This window comes from Labrus mixtus, chromosome 16 (assembly GCF_963584025.1).
Source record: "Labrus mixtus chromosome 16, fLabMix1.1, whole genome shotgun sequence".
Taxonomy (NCBI): domain Eukaryota; kingdom Metazoa; phylum Chordata; class Actinopteri; order Labriformes; family Labridae; genus Labrus; species Labrus mixtus.
Genome location: NC_083627.1, coordinates 15,190,731 through 15,209,112, shown reverse-complemented (window position 1 = coordinate 15,209,112; position 18,382 = coordinate 15,190,731). Strand labels below are relative to the sequence as shown.

The 18,382-nt window shown below is 40.8% G+C and overlaps 2 protein-coding genes across 4 annotated transcripts in view; one reads left to right on the top strand and one right to left on the bottom strand.

The window, feature by feature from the left end:
- fhod3a (formin homology 2 domain containing 3a) overlaps positions 1 to 8,090 on the bottom strand; it is a 56,604-nt gene extending 48,514 nt beyond the window's left edge. For all 3 annotated transcript variants that reach the window (XM_061059556.1, XM_061059557.1, XM_061059558.1), the window contains exons 1-2: positions 7,743 to 8,090; positions 2,519 to 2,628 (exon numbers count right to left, since the gene is read on the bottom strand). In XM_061059556.1, coding sequence (XP_060915539.1) covers positions 2,519 to 2,628; positions 7,743 to 7,907 — 275 coding nt within the window. In that variant the 5' untranslated portion in view covers positions 7,908 to 8,090. The remainder of the gene's footprint in view (positions 1 to 2,518; positions 2,629 to 7,742) is intronic.
- A 2,980-nt stretch (positions 8,091 to 11,070) lies between these two features.
- Positions 11,071 to 18,136, top strand: LOC132991651 (sodium-dependent neutral amino acid transporter B(0)AT1-like). The gene is made up of 12 exons (XM_061060467.1): positions 11,071 to 11,291; positions 14,246 to 14,386; positions 14,607 to 14,744; positions 14,859 to 15,040; positions 16,017 to 16,127; positions 16,234 to 16,346; positions 16,584 to 16,712; positions 16,789 to 16,951; positions 17,031 to 17,235; positions 17,340 to 17,499; positions 17,625 to 17,787; positions 17,878 to 18,136. The coding sequence occupies exons 1-12, from the start codon at positions 11,093 to 11,095 to the stop codon at positions 18,034 to 18,036; spliced, it is 1,863 nt and encodes a 620-aa protein (XP_060916450.1). The 5' UTR covers positions 11,071 to 11,092; the 3' UTR covers positions 18,037 to 18,136.
- The last annotated feature ends 246 nt before the right edge of the window (positions 18,137 to 18,382 follow it).

The window sequence follows — 18,382 nt, the reverse complement described above, 5'->3', positions numbered from 1 at the left end:
CTTGTTTACTGTCAACTGTGGTCAGCAGTGTCCTGCCCCAGCTGGGAGCAAAACACATTTAACATGTGTGGGAACATCAATTTTGGATGGGAATCACATTACACCAATCTACATTTCACAACACTCTTGACATTTTTCAATACAAAAAAAAAGAAGCATTGTTAAACCTAGGATTTATAAATTACAAAATATGCTTTCCACATGTGAAAAGTGTCCATAAGGCCATCACAGATTTAAATGGACACGTACAGATGAGGTAAAATTCATGTATTATGAAATAGTAACTGAAGGTATGGGATTAAGTACTACACATACAGCTCAATACATTCACAAGTGATGTAGATACACAACTAGTCTTTCTTAAATTCTTTGCTTTCCCGACTTTTCAGCACAATACAATTATTAGGTACAGGGCTGGGATATCAAATGTGATTAGATTTTTTATTTCTGACACACTTTTAATGAATAGTTTTCTGATGAACTGAGTTTTAAGCATCCTTAACCCTTGTGATGTTTGGTCAAGAAAGGGGAAAACTCAACTCAGTGTTTGACTCATTTCCTTCGCTGTAGTTTGACCTCGACAAGAACAGCCAAGTTTGAAAGGATGACACACAGGCTCGTCCAATCTAACCAGTTCCCTGACATGTCAACTTCTTTTGAAACACACAGCTGTATTCACCTGTCCATCATGTGCCAAAAGGCTTAAAAGACACACACACACACACACACACACAAAGAAAAAATAGAAAGACATACACATGGAAACAAGCAAACAGAAACTGACTCAGAAAAACACAGCTCTGTGGGTCTGCCATCACTTATCATGCTGCAGCCCGTCTCAAACACATCCACATACCACAACTACCCACAAACGCACACTGTCACACACTTGCATGCGGTAAGTTAACAGCAAGCTTCTCTGTGTTTTTCTCAAAACCCCAAATGACAGCGCTTCATCGTTAATGTTGGAGGCAACAGCAAAAAACAAAGAGCATTTATAATGTTGTGACCCAGCCTTAATAACAGCAGCATTGGAAGCATTTTGTAAGCAGCTAATGCTTTTAACTGCTAACAAGCTAAAGTAACAACACCTGGTCTGCCAAGATCAGCAACTCATCGTTCAAAAAAGTTAGCTAGCCAACATATAGTTAGTAAGGTTAGCTATGGTTAGCAGACTCTTTTGCTCACTTATTTTCTTGTTGGCTAATTAAACTGGCCAGCTTGCTGGTAAACATTACCAACATAACACAAAAAATGGCTGCCAAGCTAGGCATAGCACTAAGGACAAAATAACTGATGCTGTCAAAGAACCATAACATTTGGAAACAAATCTTGGTATTTTCTTCGGTAACTTACTAAAAAACTCCTCCAGACTTGTATTTTCTATTCAGACAGTTCCTTTGTTGAATCAGTTAGCTTATGCTAGCTTCAGATTTTCTCACTGTGTGAGTAGTCACATGTAGCCGTGGTACTGTACACGGCCTGTTCCAGGTGTTCAAAATCCAATCTGATTGAGTTTTTAATGGCCTATTATTATTATCGCAGATCCAGGGTCAGTTTGGCTCACGGTATGTAGAAAATGCCTAGTCATGTTAATAACTGAACATTTAGGCCTACAGTTGTTCTTGAAACTGTATAAAGAGTTAAATGATCATACAGATTCAGAAATTGGTGTGCTACTGGCAACACTGAATCCCACTTAAAAATAGGCTTCATGGCTTTTGCGGCCACAATCTACAGTAGGCCAATAGGCGGAATTGGGAAAGGTGTGTCAGGACCTAGGCCAGGCTTTCCCAACCTTGGGGTCCCGACCCCATGTGGGGTGCATGAAATTCAAATGGGTTCTTCCTCTGTCCAAAAATCGTTTACACGAAAAAAGCCTAAATGTGGTCTTGAATGAATGTTTATTGCAACACAGAAGAAAGACTATAACATTATAAAAACAAAACAAAATTCAGCAAAAAGCTGTATGAGTTTTGGATGTCTGCGGTTGCCAGAGTTTTGTGAATTCAAAGTGGGGTCACGAGCCAAAAAAGGATGTGAACCACTGATCTAGGCCCTACATGGCTTACCTCTGTTCTACCGTTTTGTGAGGAAAGTCCTATAGCAGGTTTACATTTTCCATTTCTATTGCTGTCACAAAGGGAACACTGCTGCTGGGACATTTCAGAAATTGAAAACAATGTATGTTGTACAGTTACAACATTATTATTTAGTTTCTTCAAGAGTTGAAAGGTTAGTAAAACGTTATTTTTTTCTTCAACAAAAAGGTAAATTATTGTAAAAGCACAAGAGTGAAACAAGCTTAAGCTGTGGGAGGGAGGGAGAGAGGGAGGGCATGCTGTCCCGCTTTCCAAAGCACTTCATACTTTCCGTGAACTTGTGTTTCCAAGGTATTCATATTAAAGAGTTTGTGATTCCTCTGTTTTATAAGAATGTAGAAACTCAAAGTGTGCTGTGTTTGAGAAAGACGGAAAGTGCAAAGGCAATAAAGGATTTAGGTGTAATTCAGTCTCACCCTGTGTCGTCCTGCTGAAAGCCCTCCAGCTCGTCCCTTTGCTCAGCCAGAGAGGACTCCAGATCCAGATAGGTGCCATTGTGGGAGAGCTGCAGCGTGCAGTCATCAAGCTATGGAAAAGAAAGAAAAATAGACTCTTTAACACAAAAGTACCAATAAATGAAATGGACCTGAACTACAATTTAATTGAGCTTCAGTAAAGAAAACTAAGGGCTAACTACTAAATCAAAAGCTGCTACCAGCTTAAATTGGCATTTATACCTAAAAAAAGGATGGAAAATATGATGTGTATGATATAAAATGTCCCTGCCCTGGCTGTGATATGCATAAAAGAATCACCCGCAGGAATGACATAGGTCTCTGGGTCCAAAATGTTTTAATACTCCCTCACTAAATCCCTGCATGTGTTTCACACTCTTTTGAAAACAATTTGAGTCCGCACAATGAAGCCAGTTAACCAGGCAAACATTTAAACACGTGTGTGTGTACAGTGATTTGTGAAAAGTGGGAGAGCCATATGAGGCATGTCTCCGCTTTCAACATTACAAATCTGTTAGGGGAATTAACTAGTCGAGACGTAGCTATAAAGACAGCAGAACATGAAACCAAAACCAGAGGGAAACAAGGAGGGAGAGGTATATTTGAATGCAAGCTGCAGGAAAAATAACACTTCAAATGATATCTTCATTTTGTAAATGTGAAGCTCGTGCACACTTGAGACTGTTTGTTTATGGAAGGAGCAATTATCCTTTCTCCAGCACACATATTTTACATATCTATCCATTTCTACATGACAAATTGTGCATAACTGCAGAGATGCCTGTGACAGAGTAAACCCACGATGTAATGAGAAACCCTGCTGAGTTTGAGAACCAGGTGCACCAGAAATATATCTCCACAGCTCTGGCATTGATGTTTATGAGTACAGTCACAAGTTGATAGCAGGTGTGAACAGCTACAGCTCATAAAAAGTTACATACATCATTGAATACATCAGCGATGTGCTTCACATCTTTTTGTTTAAAAAATGCTTGTGCATGAATAGTTCAATGAGATCAGAGTCACGAGTTGAGGTAGCATTTAGCACCACAATGACACTGGTAGACCTAACGTAGCCTGGCCTCTGGTGTGCTGCCAAACGCCCCCTGGCCGTCTGTGTCAAGTTGCATGACGACACTCTCTGACCAGCAGAGACCGCAGTTCACAAGACCTGCTGCTGCACTCTGCCTTGTCCCTCCAGCTCACTTGGAAACACAGAGACGGACTGTCGGATGGACTCACAACATAAATATAACCTTGCTATATTTACTCTGCTCTGAGGCAGCATGCACACAGGAGCTCAAGGGTGGGTGTGTCCGCATGGGCTTGGAGTTAAAGTGGGGCAAATCCAAGGCCAAAGCTTTTCTTAAGAGAAGCCCTTAAGGTGCATTGAAGACGGATAAATGTACAAATATTATCCATTCTGTTAGCTATCTAAATCTTAAACTTTGAATGAATATTGGTTCTGCTCCAATTTCCCCGTACCCCCCTACAATGACCTCAATCCGCCTGGGCTATAAGCACCCATTTATTTGACCCATTCTTAACTGAAATAACAATAAAAAAAAACGTTTTTCATTACAGTGTATTTTACGAAAGAAGAAGACCCAAGATGGAAACATTTGGTTGAAAGTTGAAACTCTAACATGCAAACTAGCAGCGCGCAAACAACAATGCAAAAGTCCTACTTTGGCACCAAACAAAAAGTGCATATAATGCTGATTGGCTTATCATCAGTTTTGTATTGTTTGATATTCAAGGAATGTTGTCCAATGAGGTGTCCATTCTTACAAGTTAATGGACAAAGTGTCAAGCCCATAATGACACCAGAGAAAAATTAGAGGCGTGCTAATCTCATCATGGATCATGGATGTCAAACAAAAATGTGTGCATGCCTGCCAAGATGCTAGCATAGCTAAGCGGACCGTTTTTGTTATTTAACCCCAGTGTCTCCTGCTATATTGAATTATCTCAGTGTCATTATGATTGACCTTTTTCATGCAAATATAACATGTGAGATTTGGTAAATCACAGATGGATGTTTTTATAAGACATGGGGGGTGAAGACAAAGAGGTGTGTGTGTGGTGGTGGTGGTGGTGGTGGTGGTGGGGGGGGAGGGGGGGTGTCCCAGTGTCCCAGTGTCCCAGTGCCCCAGTTTTCATGTTGAAGTAAGACAAAGACAAAACAGGTCCCATGTTTTCATTAGTACGACTGAAGCACTCTTAGACCAGACAATCCTTAAATCGAATATGAAGCTGAAAACTAGGCTGAAGCACGTCGAAGGCCTCTGAATATTTGTTTGAATGTTGTCAAATGTTCTTTGAATCTAGTCTTTCATTGTTATTATTCCAAATGGAGCCGCTGTGAAGCAAGACTAATTTTAGTCTTTGTCTGACAGTAAAGTTCAATCAATCACTTTCTTGAAAAGAAATGTCCCAACACAGAGTTGCACCACCACTTTAGCTGCCTGCTATTCTCACCCGCTCAGCTTTTTCTACACTCGTCACTTAATCATACAAATACTACTTGTGTAGTGATTAGGGAGCACTGGACCACTCAGTAATCAAATTTGTTAACAGCTCGCCCTCCAAAAAGGAGTCTCTTTCCTTAAACACTTTGTTTGGGCACAAGCAGTAATAACATTATAATTAACAGACATCGTTCTGGACGGAGCCGGCAGAGAGGTGGCTCCAGAGCGAACCGCAACGCTCCTCACACTCAAGGCTCCGAGAAGGGCCAGCGGAACACTTAGTGGCTTGGTATACTTTACACTCATTTCATCAAATTCTTTCAAAAAGAGTGAAGCAGAAAAAAAAACAAAAAAAACGAGTGGGGGTTTGGGAGTAATTACTTCCACGTTAAAACAACACACAGCCTGCTGGCGATCACGCTGGGTTGACAGTTAACAATGGCCTTACGTAACTCAGACGATGAGTTTTTAAAGAACTTTTTTTGTGTCAAAATCTGAGCCACAAAGGATCGGGCTCTTTGAAGAGCAGGGAGGAGGGTGTGTTCTACACGGCTATTAAACCTCCCAGTGTTGCTTTAATGGGAACCCTTTGGTAATGAAATACAAGTTGAGCTGTGAAGTCGGAGCTTTTTGTTTTTTTCGAGGGGTATGGGTTTTTTTTTGTAGGTGCATGACTGATTGGGAAGCTCATGTATTGAGCTTAACATCTAACATTTAAGGGGTATTTCCTCGCCTTCATACCTAATATGATATCAAATGTTCTACTTCTATTAACTTGTTTCTGTCACCTTTATCCTTTTATTTCTCTTAACCTAGAAGATAAAAAGTTGGAAATCAAAGGAATCTTTTTTTTTTTTTTTTAGCCGTTTGGATAAAGTGACACATCCACATGCACACAACCCAGTGATGCACTGATTTAGCCCTGGCAGGCTCGCCCAACCTTATATGTGAGTTTACGTGTGTTTGTGTTAAAAAAAAAATAAGTATGAACTCGCGCACGGTCACAGAGGTGGAAGAGGAGATGGGAGGAAGAGGTCAGGAAAACCACAGCAGCCAAAGTGAGGAGAACAAAGTGTCGCAGGGATCCAGGGCCTGGCCGCAGGAATTCTGGGACAAGTGACCTATACTTTAAATGCGATCCCAGCCAGCCATACACAGAGCCTGAGCATCACAACATAATAATATGGTAGTCTTTTCTCAGAGGACAGACTGAAGGTTTAAAAAAAAAAAAAAAAAAGAGATTGCTCTAAAAAAGAAAGACTGAGATAAAGTTCATGCAATTGTTATACTCTTGCTAACTATGACATTATCAAATTATATAATAGGACTGAAGCCTTTAAAACACTGACTTTTACATCCGACCCCTCTAAAGAGCAAATTCGCCTCAGTTTTGTTTCATCCCCATAATCTAAACTCAATATCCAGTTGTCATGGCACACAGCCGTCCTACTGATGTGAACAAAATTGCAAACACGAATGCAGGACATGCCATCTGTCGGTGTATAGGTTGTAATCATAAGCTTTTCTGTGCTGTGGGCCATTTTTCATTTGTTTTGTGGCTTTTAAAGATGGGGCAGTTTAAGATCTACTTGGTCTGGAAAACCACTCTGCTGTTGAACGCTGGTCTGCTGTCGGGGGCCGTGTGCCAGCAATGTGACTCTGTCCTTCTCACTGTGTCTCACTTTTAGTTTAACTCTCATTTAAACTTCACCGGGAATTATTACAATTCTGCTGATAAAGGATGAAATCACGGTGTCATAGTGTCTGCTTCACTTGTTTAGCCTCTCTGTGTGTGTGTGTGTGTGTGTGTGTGTGTGTGTGTGTGTGTGTGTGTGTGTGTGTGTGTGTGTGTGTGTGTGTGTGTGTGTGTGTGTGTGACTCAACCTTGTCAGTAAGGAATGTGTTGCTGTTTTCATCTTGGTAACTTTCACTAAGAATGGTACACAAACACTTTTTTTTTTTCTATCACACACCCACTGTAATCTGACACTCTAAATCTGATCAACCATGATCCAGGTTCCCTGTGGACACCAGAGCTGTTGACTGTCACTTACAGATGAATGAGACGACCCAGGATATATCCAGTTGCACTACTGCCTCTGTACACCTGTCGCCGTATCATGCTACGCAAAGTGCAACATATATTTAGCAATAAGAAAGGATTATTCACTTTGAGACGGTATTCTTATTTCTAGACCCCTGAACTGAGGGGTCAGAGGTTGAGAGCCGGAATATTTCTCGGCGGTACTTCAGTGGAGCAAAAGTGTGCCAACATGGGATTAAATCAGAATATTTAGTCCAAAACACATGAAGCCCATGTTTATTGTTGCTGTGGGCTCTAAGGCAACATTTGCAGCCTTGTTTCAGTCCTGGGTCTGGAGAGCCAATCAGTTGTGCTTGCTTGTGTTCTCAAAATAGACTCTGAATCGTGGGTATGGAAGTTTATTTGCAGTATGCCTAAAGTAGAGAACAGCAGTCCTTAAGGTTGCAAAACAACCTCATGTGGCCCTTATTTCAACATTTGAATACATGCAAATGGAAAAAAAACGATATAAAATACGCCTTTCTTTTCAGATCTGTAGTTGTGCCTGTGTGCCATTATTGCATAATGGTGAAATATATCAACAACATATATTTCCCATAAAGCAAATATTATCATTGGGTAACATGGGTTAAAACTAGGTTATTGTTGTTTACCAGGCTGGTAATCCTACCTTGTGTGGAGCTTTGAGCAGCCGGTGGACGCCTGCTAGCTGGTTGATGAAGGGGATGTCCTCCCTGAAGGTGTACAGTGGTGGTCTAGTCGGTTCGGGGAAGTTGGTGCTGTTGAATGGATCGGTGTCATCTAAAAACTGAACCCTGCAGACAAACGTGGCCATGGTGCATCCATGCAAGTGGCTCCTCTGAGAGGACAGCCCGGTTTAATGAGAGCCGGACCAGCTGAGGCTGTGGTCGTTGCGGGCTCCTCTCCTGGTAACGACAACAAACCCGGGTCGCCAAGCGCGCCCTGTGCTCACTCTGTCCTCCCGCAGCACAGAGGGAGAGAGGTGTGAGGGGCTTGGGGGGTGTGTGTGTGGGGGTGGGGGGTTGTCAGAAGCCGGAAAGATGCCACAAAAAGCCGGTTAGTTTCTCCTCTCGCCTCCTTGCTTTTCTTGACCTGAGCCGTTTGATAGTTATTCTTGCCGGGGCAGGTGGCCGGTGATAAAGGGGAGGCGACAGGCGGACCGCAGCTCTCTCTGCCTGAGAGTGAAGGATCAGTGCAGCTTGGGACAGCCGGTCTGCTGTCTGTCTGAGTCCCAGTAAATCCTCCCCCCTCCCTCCCTCCCAAATCTATTTTCCTCTCTGCCTCACCTCCCCCCGTCAGTGTCCCCGGCTTAGCAGTGGCTTCCTAAATGAAAAGTACCTCACTGACAGAGGACAAGTGTAAAAAAGCAAAGATGACATTTTTTTGCCTACATAGGAGAAATAAATTCATCAAAAACTTAATATTGCATAAAATTATCATAAAGTTGCCTATTTGGTTTTATAATCTCAGGCCTTTTCTGTGTCGTTTATTGGATGTTCTGGTGCTATTGGGGGGGGGGGGGGGGGGGGGGGGGGGTGTCATAGCTAACTAAAACAAAAATGATATAAAAGCTTCATGTTTACTCGCTGCAGATTGCAACAAGTGCAGATTTACATACAGCCCTACAGGGAGAAATGTCTGCTGCTCAGTCATGCTGCAAGCTAATGTCGATTTTTGGCCAATGCCGCCCTCTTGTGGAAATTTGGTTTAACTGCAGGTTAGAAAAACACATCAGTTCCACCCGTTTCATGTATTTCTGCATTATATTGAACAGATTTTTTTTGCCAACTGTAGGCTCGTGATCAGTTCATGTAAGAATAATTAAACTTGTTTTATTACAGCCAAATTATTTTAGATTTTCGATTGCTATGTTTCTGTTAGTGTAGGCGGAAGGCATATTGTTTTATCACACGACTACAACACAAATGATTATCAAAGCAGCCTACATCATGATATAGGCCTAAGGTATATACTTTTCTGCACTTAATAGTAACGTTCAAAAACCCTTTGGTGTAGGCCTAGTTATAGTGCAGGTAAACATAGGAATAGTAAGAGATTCGACATTCCCCTTTATTAAGAGGTCTTAATTTGATCCCCAGAAAGTACTTTTGGGAACACCTTCAAACCCCAACTGATGGTTAGGCCCGTGCCTTCCCCTTGAAAGCTTTCTGCAAATGGTGTGTGTGGGGGAAAAAAGGCACATTTTTGTGTTTTCACACAGTCCATTGTTTACATTATGCCCTTTGCCCATATATTTGTTAACATTATCTAGCTTTGTGAGCAAGATCCATAAATCTGTTATGTGTTATGTGACTAACTCTTAAGAGAAAAACACGGGATAACACCTCTTTGTTGCCACTTGAGGGCAAAGGAGGCTTGTTTTAACACTGGTTCCCTAAGAGGAACAAAAGATTCACCGGCACGTGTACTGGTGCAGGTGATGATAGCACTGTGCATCTAAAGCAAAGGCAGAGTTGTAAAATAAGGGCTAAAGTACAAAGATCTCTTCCCATATTCTGACAACAACTCATTATATGTTCCCTTATCTTCAGTTCTGTGGTGTTGCTGGTTAGGAATTATTTCTAAACATAGACCGGTAATCCTCAACCATAAATCTGCCTGAATGAGTTGATGTGATTCAAACAAGCGACCAGCTGAGTGACATAAGGAAGAGTTATGATATTTAATACCTTCCACCCATCACTTTACATAAGAGATCCTGTTGGTTGTCAACAAGAGGTAAAACAAATATGATAAATACAATAACTGTAAATTATAGCTGACGGTTATCAAAAATCTTCAAAAACACAGACAGCATGACCACTTCTGCACAGAACCAAAACAGGAAACTTCAGATATTTCCATGCGCTATTTCATTCAAAGTGGAACTCCCGATGTCAGCCTGACATAACAAGAATTAAGTGAAAGGGCAAGGTGTGCCCGTTTTCTTCATTTTTGTGAATCGCTGTGCCCTCGCAGTGACTTCAGTGCAATGCACTATCCTGAGGAAGTCTTATCAGCTGTGCCACAGAGGTAAGAAGGACGTACTGTAGTGCATTACTTATAAACAGAAACAGACAAACTGACGACTTGCACCAAATGGCACGGTACAAGCAGATTTGGATGCTTGTGCTGTAATCCGTTTTCACTTGGTAAGACATTAAAAAAAATTCAAGATAATTAGTTACCCCAAAAAACATTGAAACATGATCATGTTACTTTAAAGGCCACACAAATATACTCCTTTTCAACAAGTTCAAATAAGTCTCAGAGGTCTTGTTTTGAATCCACTCTGATCCTGCATTTGATCATGCCTATAAACCCTCGTATTTTATCTCTGCTCAGAACAGGCTGCTTCTGCATCTACAGTTTTAAATGAAAGTGAGCTGTGTTCGACCACGCCCCTCTGTACGGGTGTGGGTGGCTTGGGTTTTTTGCACCATGCCCAATTGTTAACAGTGAGAAGGCAAACACATAGCTGTGGGTATGTCACCCACCTGGGGGTTTGGTTATTTACCTTTGTGATGTCACAGTTATTTGTATATGATTACAGCTGAAAGTAAAACTGTAAACTTATAATGCAAGAACATTGTGGTTACCTTTTCATTTTTGATATATTGAACTTTCATATATTTGACAGTTGTGTTCAAACAATGCATTCTGAGTTCCTCTCTGTTATGTGCTTAATAAATTATATGAGGCCAACATATATGCATGAAGTGGTTCAAAATAACAGTGTGATGTCGAATTTTCCAGCATACACAAACTTTGTCACGAGGAATGATCCACATGGTGGTGACACCACCTCTGTCCTTTCACTCTCTCGTCCAGATGTCAGATGAGATGGAGAGATAAAGAGCACGTATATAACACAGTCACACACACACAGTGATCTTTCTGTTTAATAGCAAGCAGCACTGAAACCTCCAAGTTCTCAACTATTGAGGAAGCCTGCCATACATTCAGGATCTGTAGACTCAACTTACAAAAACAATCACCATGAGGCTGGTTCTTCCCAACCGGGACCTTGAAGAGAGGATCCCCTCTCATGAGGACCTCGAGAGGATGGAGAAAGAGACGGCTGTAGACAGGCCCAAGTGGGACAACAAAACCCAGTATCTGCTCACCTGTGTGGGCTTCTGTGTAGGACTTGGTAACGTCTGGAGGTTCCCTTACCTGTGTCAGAGCCATGGAGGAGGTAAGCTGATCTTATCTGTGGCTAAAATATGAAACTAATACATTCAACCAGCTCTCTGTGTGAAAACGGAAAAGATTGCAGACATCTGAAAACAAATGTTTTGGAAATGCTGTTAAACTTAGCAGTGAGTTCAATGAATATTTGACCTGATAAAATATTAAGATGCATTTAATTGAAAGTTCAACAATAAAAAGGAATTACTCATTAATAATGCTGGTAAAAAATGAAATGCTGATTTTGATGCTTTTGCTTAGTGATGAAACCATTTTTAATGGTTTGTATGTCAAGTGTTCCAGGTTGATTGGTTGGGTGAATGATTTTATAAGCGACAGGATAAAGGTGCAATCTAAGATATAAAATTGTCTTTCAATTTGTTAAGAGAAAATAAACTCATTAGTAAACTCATAGTCACACAATAAAACCATGATGCATCATGTTGAGCTTATCATCTACAGGTCTAAGGTCATTATGGTTAAATATTAACCTCTGTAGTTAAACGGCCATTTTAAAGCAAAGAACTACTGATGCGTTCAACCACACCGGGATTATAAAGTTTTGTTGGAGTTTTTCCATTTAACAACAGAGTTGTGGTTAAATTTCCAGCATTTGATGATAGGATGATCTAAAAGACCAATTTAAGAGGACTGGGAAATTATTACTCACGGAAAATACATTTTTGTTTTGTACACGTACGTTTTTTTTTTTTCAGATTCTGTTAACGGTCACAGGCGTCATCAGCCAGCCTTAAAACACCAACATTGCCATGTGCTGAAGTGTTGCCTTTTAGGTGCACAGATAGCACTGCCTCTTATCAGACAAGCATATCTCCAGATAAGCAGACATAAAACAAACACAATAATCCAAAATGTATCAGCCAGAGCAGCACAGAAACAAGTTCAGAACACAAATAAATAACATCGTGTTCTTAGAGTTCTCAGCATGTTAGTAGATTTTCAGTTTTGTTTTTACGAGCTGCTTCAAAGAGGAAAAAAAAAACATTTGGTTAAGTTTCATTCTGTAAAAGCTGTTGTGTACTCAGTGAGCACAGCAGTCTACTCTGAGCATACCCAAATTATCAAAGCTCACATGTTGATGTTTTTATGGTGCAATATCTACTTTATTAACCTTTACAAACTGATGTCAGCCTGATGATGATGCTATAAGAAAACCAAGTGATTATCGAATACTTTACTCTTTATGGAACTGGAATCAGAGCTGGCCCTAACTCACTTGGTGCCCTAGTCAAGATTTTAGCTGGTGCCCCTTGTATTGCAACCAATTCTACCACCAATCACAATGTTCATCCACTTAAAGAAAACTGGCATATACAGCTTTATGTTTGACTTTAAACCTTATATTTATCAGTACGGTCAGTGTCACTCACTCGTCTGCCCTCCTCCCCAACAAAGAGAAGGTAACGAGCAGGGAGCAAGTAAATAGAGCCTTTTTAAAAAGGTGATGTAGTTATGTTTTCTTGGCTTCTTTTGTTTTATTACAGAATAATAGCATGACATTAACATTAGATAAAATAACATTAAATGAAAGTTAAACACATTTTTCCTTAATTTTCTTATTATTATGTTCAACTTTTCTTCCTCACTCATTTCGGGTGCCAGGACGCCCCTACATGGACGGCCAGCTCCCCTAGCATTTGCCTACAGTATACTGCCTATGCCCCGGGCCGGCCCTGACTGGAATTAGGAAAACTGATGACAACAACATTGTTTTCATCCAAAGTCATTATACAGTTAGCTTAGCATTGCTAAAAAAATAAAATTTAAAAAAAGTACTTTCCACCTATTGTTCTTAACAGTATATCTCCTTGTGTTGGATATGAAAAGCTCAGCCTACTACACTTTATTTGGAATACATACATTTAACACCGGGTTGCTGAGATGAGTGTGACATTTCAGATTATGGCCCTCTTTTGGTTCTACTTTTAAGTTGAAGCAAAGATTAAATATTTTGTTGCAAAAACTAAACGGGATGGATATAAAAAAAAATACACCGCCAAACAGTGTGTGCCCATGAGGACAATAACTAATCAGACCTATTTTGTTTATTTTTGAGTTCCAGGCTGTAAACATGTTAATTTTTTGTTGTAAAGACGGCTATTTTGGCTGTGGTGTGTCTGTGACTTCTGGTGCTCTTGGAGCCAGCCTCAAGCGGACCCTCGATGAAATGCATGATTTTGCAATTCCCTTTGGCTTCATTGTAAAGCTGCTAACAGACAAAAAAAGAAAGCAACATTTTGGCTTTTCTAAAGTCAATAGACACCCAACAGGTTCCATTGTCTAACCAAATGGCTTCAGGGAGAGTTGTGGGAAGAGACTCGTTTTAATCTTCAACTTATTTTGAACCCTCAGGCTTTATTGAGATAAACGGAAAGCATCACAGAGGTTGAAATAACAATCTCTGTGACACTGGAGTGGAGGCAAAGCACAAGCTTTCAGTGTTTATTTATCTTAGGCAGTTTTCATTTAACCCATGTAGCGAGAGCTTCAGTGACATCATCTCAGATTGAATTTAATTGCTTCAACAACAAGAACAACAACAAGGCCGGATTTCACAACACTATCTCATGACATTAAAATGATTATTGTAAAAGGATCATTCATGCATGCATGTGTGATTCAGCTTTTTCATGTCAGCTGATTTAAATCCCTGGTGTCTAGAAATGTCTTGATAAAGGAGCGCATGTTCAGCCCACCTGCATCATCATGTGTGATAATGAAGACAATAAAAAACTTCCGATCACATGAAACATTTGTACAAGCAGTTTGATGAAAGGAAAGCATTGTTGTGCTTTGTGGCAGAAATATGTGGTTTCATTGTGTTTAGGATCTATAGTTTCAATGAGCAAACATGGCTTTATTAAACAAGGTGTTTCTATGATAAGAATAGAATCTATGCTATCTTTGCAGTTATCTAAGCTTTCGTTGGTGTGTCCACAGGCGCCTTTATCATCCCATTTATCATCCTGCTCGTCCTGGAGGGTGTTCCACTGTTGCACTTGGAGTTTGCCATCGGCCAACGTCTTAGAAAGGGCAGTGTGGGGGCCTGGGCTGCAATTCACCCTTACTTGACTGGAGTTGGTAGGTGTACAGTATATGCCATTCAAATTTGTGTTTCTGTTACTGAATCAGGGTGTTTGATAAACTTTAGACAGCTTTCATCCGTATTATCATTTATGACTAGAATCTGCCATGTAGCCAATACACTACTAGATAATTTCCCTGTGTTAGTCATGAAAAATGAATCTTAAGAAAGGTCTGTTACCCACCCCCCCACAAACACTGTCACCCTCTGTCACAGGTATTGCATCCATGACAGTGTCATTCTTGGTCGGGATGTACTACAACACCATCATCGCGTGGGTGATGTGGTACTTCTTCAACTCTTTCCAGGACCCCCTGCCATGGAGCCGGTGTCCTCTCAATGAAAACCTCACAGGCATGTCCCTGTTTTTATTTTTTTATTTTTTTTATTTATTTTTATTCCCCCCCCCTTTTTGATCAAACCCTTACGAATCCATACAAACAGTTTGATTGTCCCCCATTTCTGTAGGTCTCGTGTCAGAATGTGAACGCAGCACTCCAGTGGACTACTTCTGGTACAGAAAGACACTGAACACCTCAGGGGCTATAGATGAGAGCGGAGGTCTGCAGTGGTGGATTGTGATCAGTTTGGTTACTGCTTGGAGTGTGCTCTACATCTGCTGCATCAGAGGGATTGAGACCACAGGAAAGGTAGGACATCGTTTGCAATAATCTGTGTAATGTGGCAACAAGGATCCTAATGCTTTGTATCAGCAGTAAAACAGGCAAGATGTAACATTATAAAGTGTTAAGCTGCATTTTAAAGGCCATTTACATCCACAGTACACCTGCATCTTGGCTTAGGACTGTGATTGCATTCAGACTGTACTTAATATAGTACACATACTGTACACCTGTACACCTTTCACATACACCTATAACTTTTCATTTGCTTAACAAGTAATAATCAATTCGTACCCTTGGATGCAACTAATAGTATAAATGATGGCTGCGTTACCTAAAATGGTCCCTAAAAGCAGTGGTTCCCAAAGTGGGTGTTGGGTCCCACCAGGTGGGTTGCTCACGGCCTAGCTGTTAGGTCATGCCCCAGTAAGGAGGCTATGGTCCTCCAAGTGGGTGGCCCAGGTCCGAACATGTGCGTTTGCATGGCTACATCATATGTCACAACCACTCTAAGGGACAGTCGTTGTCCCCCACTCTCCCGCACTCTTATTTTGGGCATTGAAAGCTGAAAAGTTTGAGACTCCCTGCTTTAAAGCAGCATGCAAAATATCAGTGTTGTTGAAGTGCTGGAAATAAATAGAGTGCAGCCATAATTATTGGTTTATTGGACCTGTGTTTCCCCTGCCTCCTAAAAGAGAAGCTGTTGTTTTTCACTTAGTTGTAAAGCACCACGGTTTCCCTGCTCTTTATGCAAAGTGAGTCCAAAGTCTAGCTGTTAAAGATTTCCTGACTCCAGCTGTTCTGTTCTTAGATCACACAGAAAATGAATGTCTTCCTCTTACCCGCCCCAAAAATTTAAATGCGTGTAAAGCTAGTAGACATGACGTTTCGTTTTTTATTTTTTTAAACTTTTCATACAGAAAAAGGAACAGTTACTCAGATTTTCCGATATTTAAATACGGTAACAATTCCTGCATTCATATTGGTCTTACCTGTCTTGCAGGCTGTGTACATCACCTCCACTCTGCCTTACGTGGTCCTTACAATCTTCCTCATCAGAGGACTGACTCTAAAAGGATCTGTAGATGGAATCAAGTTCCTCTTCACACCAGATGTAAGCAATAATGTAACACACCAACCAAGAAGTATCGGTTGAAAAATATCATGAAAGGAAGCCATCGTTTGATTTCTTTCTCCTGCCACTTGCCTACATGTTCTAGCTGGATGAGTTGGTGAACCCATCAACATGGTTAGATGCAGGAGCTCAAGTATTCTACTCATTCTCGCTGGCCTTCGGAGGTCTCATCTCTTTCTCCAGCTATAACCCTATTCAGTAAGCACACTACTGGAGATCACCATGTTGAGTCTACGTGAAACCTATTGTAATCCTATGAGTGGGCATAAACACATAATAGTTGTCCGCTTTGATTTATCGTGTGTAAACTGCATACAGCGGTAAGAGGAATCAAGAATGAAGTATCACTATTTAAAATCTAAATGAAATAAGTCACTGTGCAATTATTGTTTTTAAAATTGATTTGAAAGTGTACAATTTCCCCTTTTCTTTTAGTAACAATTGTGAGCAAGATGCTGTCATCATAGCCCTGGTCAATGGCTTTACTTCTATCTATGCTGCCACTGTTATATACTCCATCATTGGCTTCCGTGCAACAGAGCAGTTTGATGCCTGCATCAACGGGTATGTGCATGTCATATTGTTAGTGCATAGTTTACATTATATTTCACTCATTATCTTCCTAAATGTTCTCTTCCAGAAACATCATGATGCTGCTGAACGGATTTGATCTAGCTGAGGGGACCATCACAGATACCAACTATGATGAAATGCTGCAAAACCTCAACAGCACAGTCTCAGGGTCAGAGGTCATTGAAAGGCTGTCCCTAAGTGACTGCGAGCTGAGGACTTTTCTCAGTGAAGTATGTTAATGTCATCAGTAATAATGATTCCTTTCTCGGTTAAAATGCTTCTGCAGCTAATTGCTCACTCGTTTTCCAGGGAGTAGAGGGAACAGGTCTGGCCTTTATTGTGTTCACAGAGGCCATCACGAAGATGCCTTTTTCTCCTCTCTGGTCCGTTCTCTTTTTCATCATGCTCTTCTGCCTCGGGCTCTCCACCATGTTTGGATCTATAGAGGGAGTCGTGGTTCCTTTGCAGGACCTGGAGATCTTTCCTAAGAAGTTTCCTAAAGAAGCATTGACAGGTGAATGATGCGTAAGACCCATTGAACCCAATGTGCTGACAGTAAAAACATACATAAAGTGAAGAGGTTATAAACATGTCATTTTGTGTTCTATATTATTTCAGGAATTGTATGCTTTGTATCCTTCTTGATCGCCCTCATATTCGCTCTGCAGTCTGGTAACTACTGGTTAGCACTCTTTGACAGCTACGCAGGCTCCATCCCTCTGCTCATTATTGCTTTCTGTGAGATGACGGGTGTGGTCTACCTGTATGGAATAGACAGGTAAACCACTAAGCCAACTCTACCTTCTGTCACGATAAAGCCGTGTGCAAAATCAAGGTTTAGACGATTGAGTTTTTTTAAACCTTAATGCAGATTCAAGATTCAGATCTGTTTTTCTTTATCAGGTTTAACAGAGATATTGAGTTCATGATTGGACACAAACCCAACATCTTCTGGCAGGCCACATGGAGAGTGATCAGCCCTTTGATTGTCTTGGTCATCTTTGTGTTTTACTTAGTCACCCAAGTCAACGCAAAACTCACATACATCACTTGGAATCCAAGCTCGGTATGATACACACCTGTGGTCAGTCAATATGCTTCAAATAACTATGAACACTTCTTTTTATCTAAAATGTATTCCTTGTTGTGTCAACAGGTGAACTTTCCAGTGTTGGAGATTTTGTCCTATCCCAGCTGGGTCTACGTTATTATCTTCATCCTGGCGGGAATTCCCAGTCTTTTGATCCCGGGGGTTGCTTTGTATAAATTATTCCAAAGATACTGCTGCAAAAAAACATCTTTGAACATGGAATAAACTTTATCTGCAACAAAGTACTAAAATGGAAACTGCATTTCGTCGGAGGATGCTGCATGATGGGTTTTGAATCACAATTTTCTATTTTTAAAAAAAAGCATCTATAAAGCACATATCCCTAACTCTTAGAGGGCATTGACAACCTAAAACCTAAAACCATTTCAGTCAAAAAACTCATGATTGTATTTCTTTAAAATATTTATTTGAGCCGAAAATAGTTTGTGTTTGGTGTCTAGGCTTCAACCTATTCACTCCTCACAGTTTTAATTTACATGCAGAAATTTTAGGAGTGATGGGATAATATCTTAAACCCCCCAGTCGGAGGCTACAGGTGGATGCTGGGTGG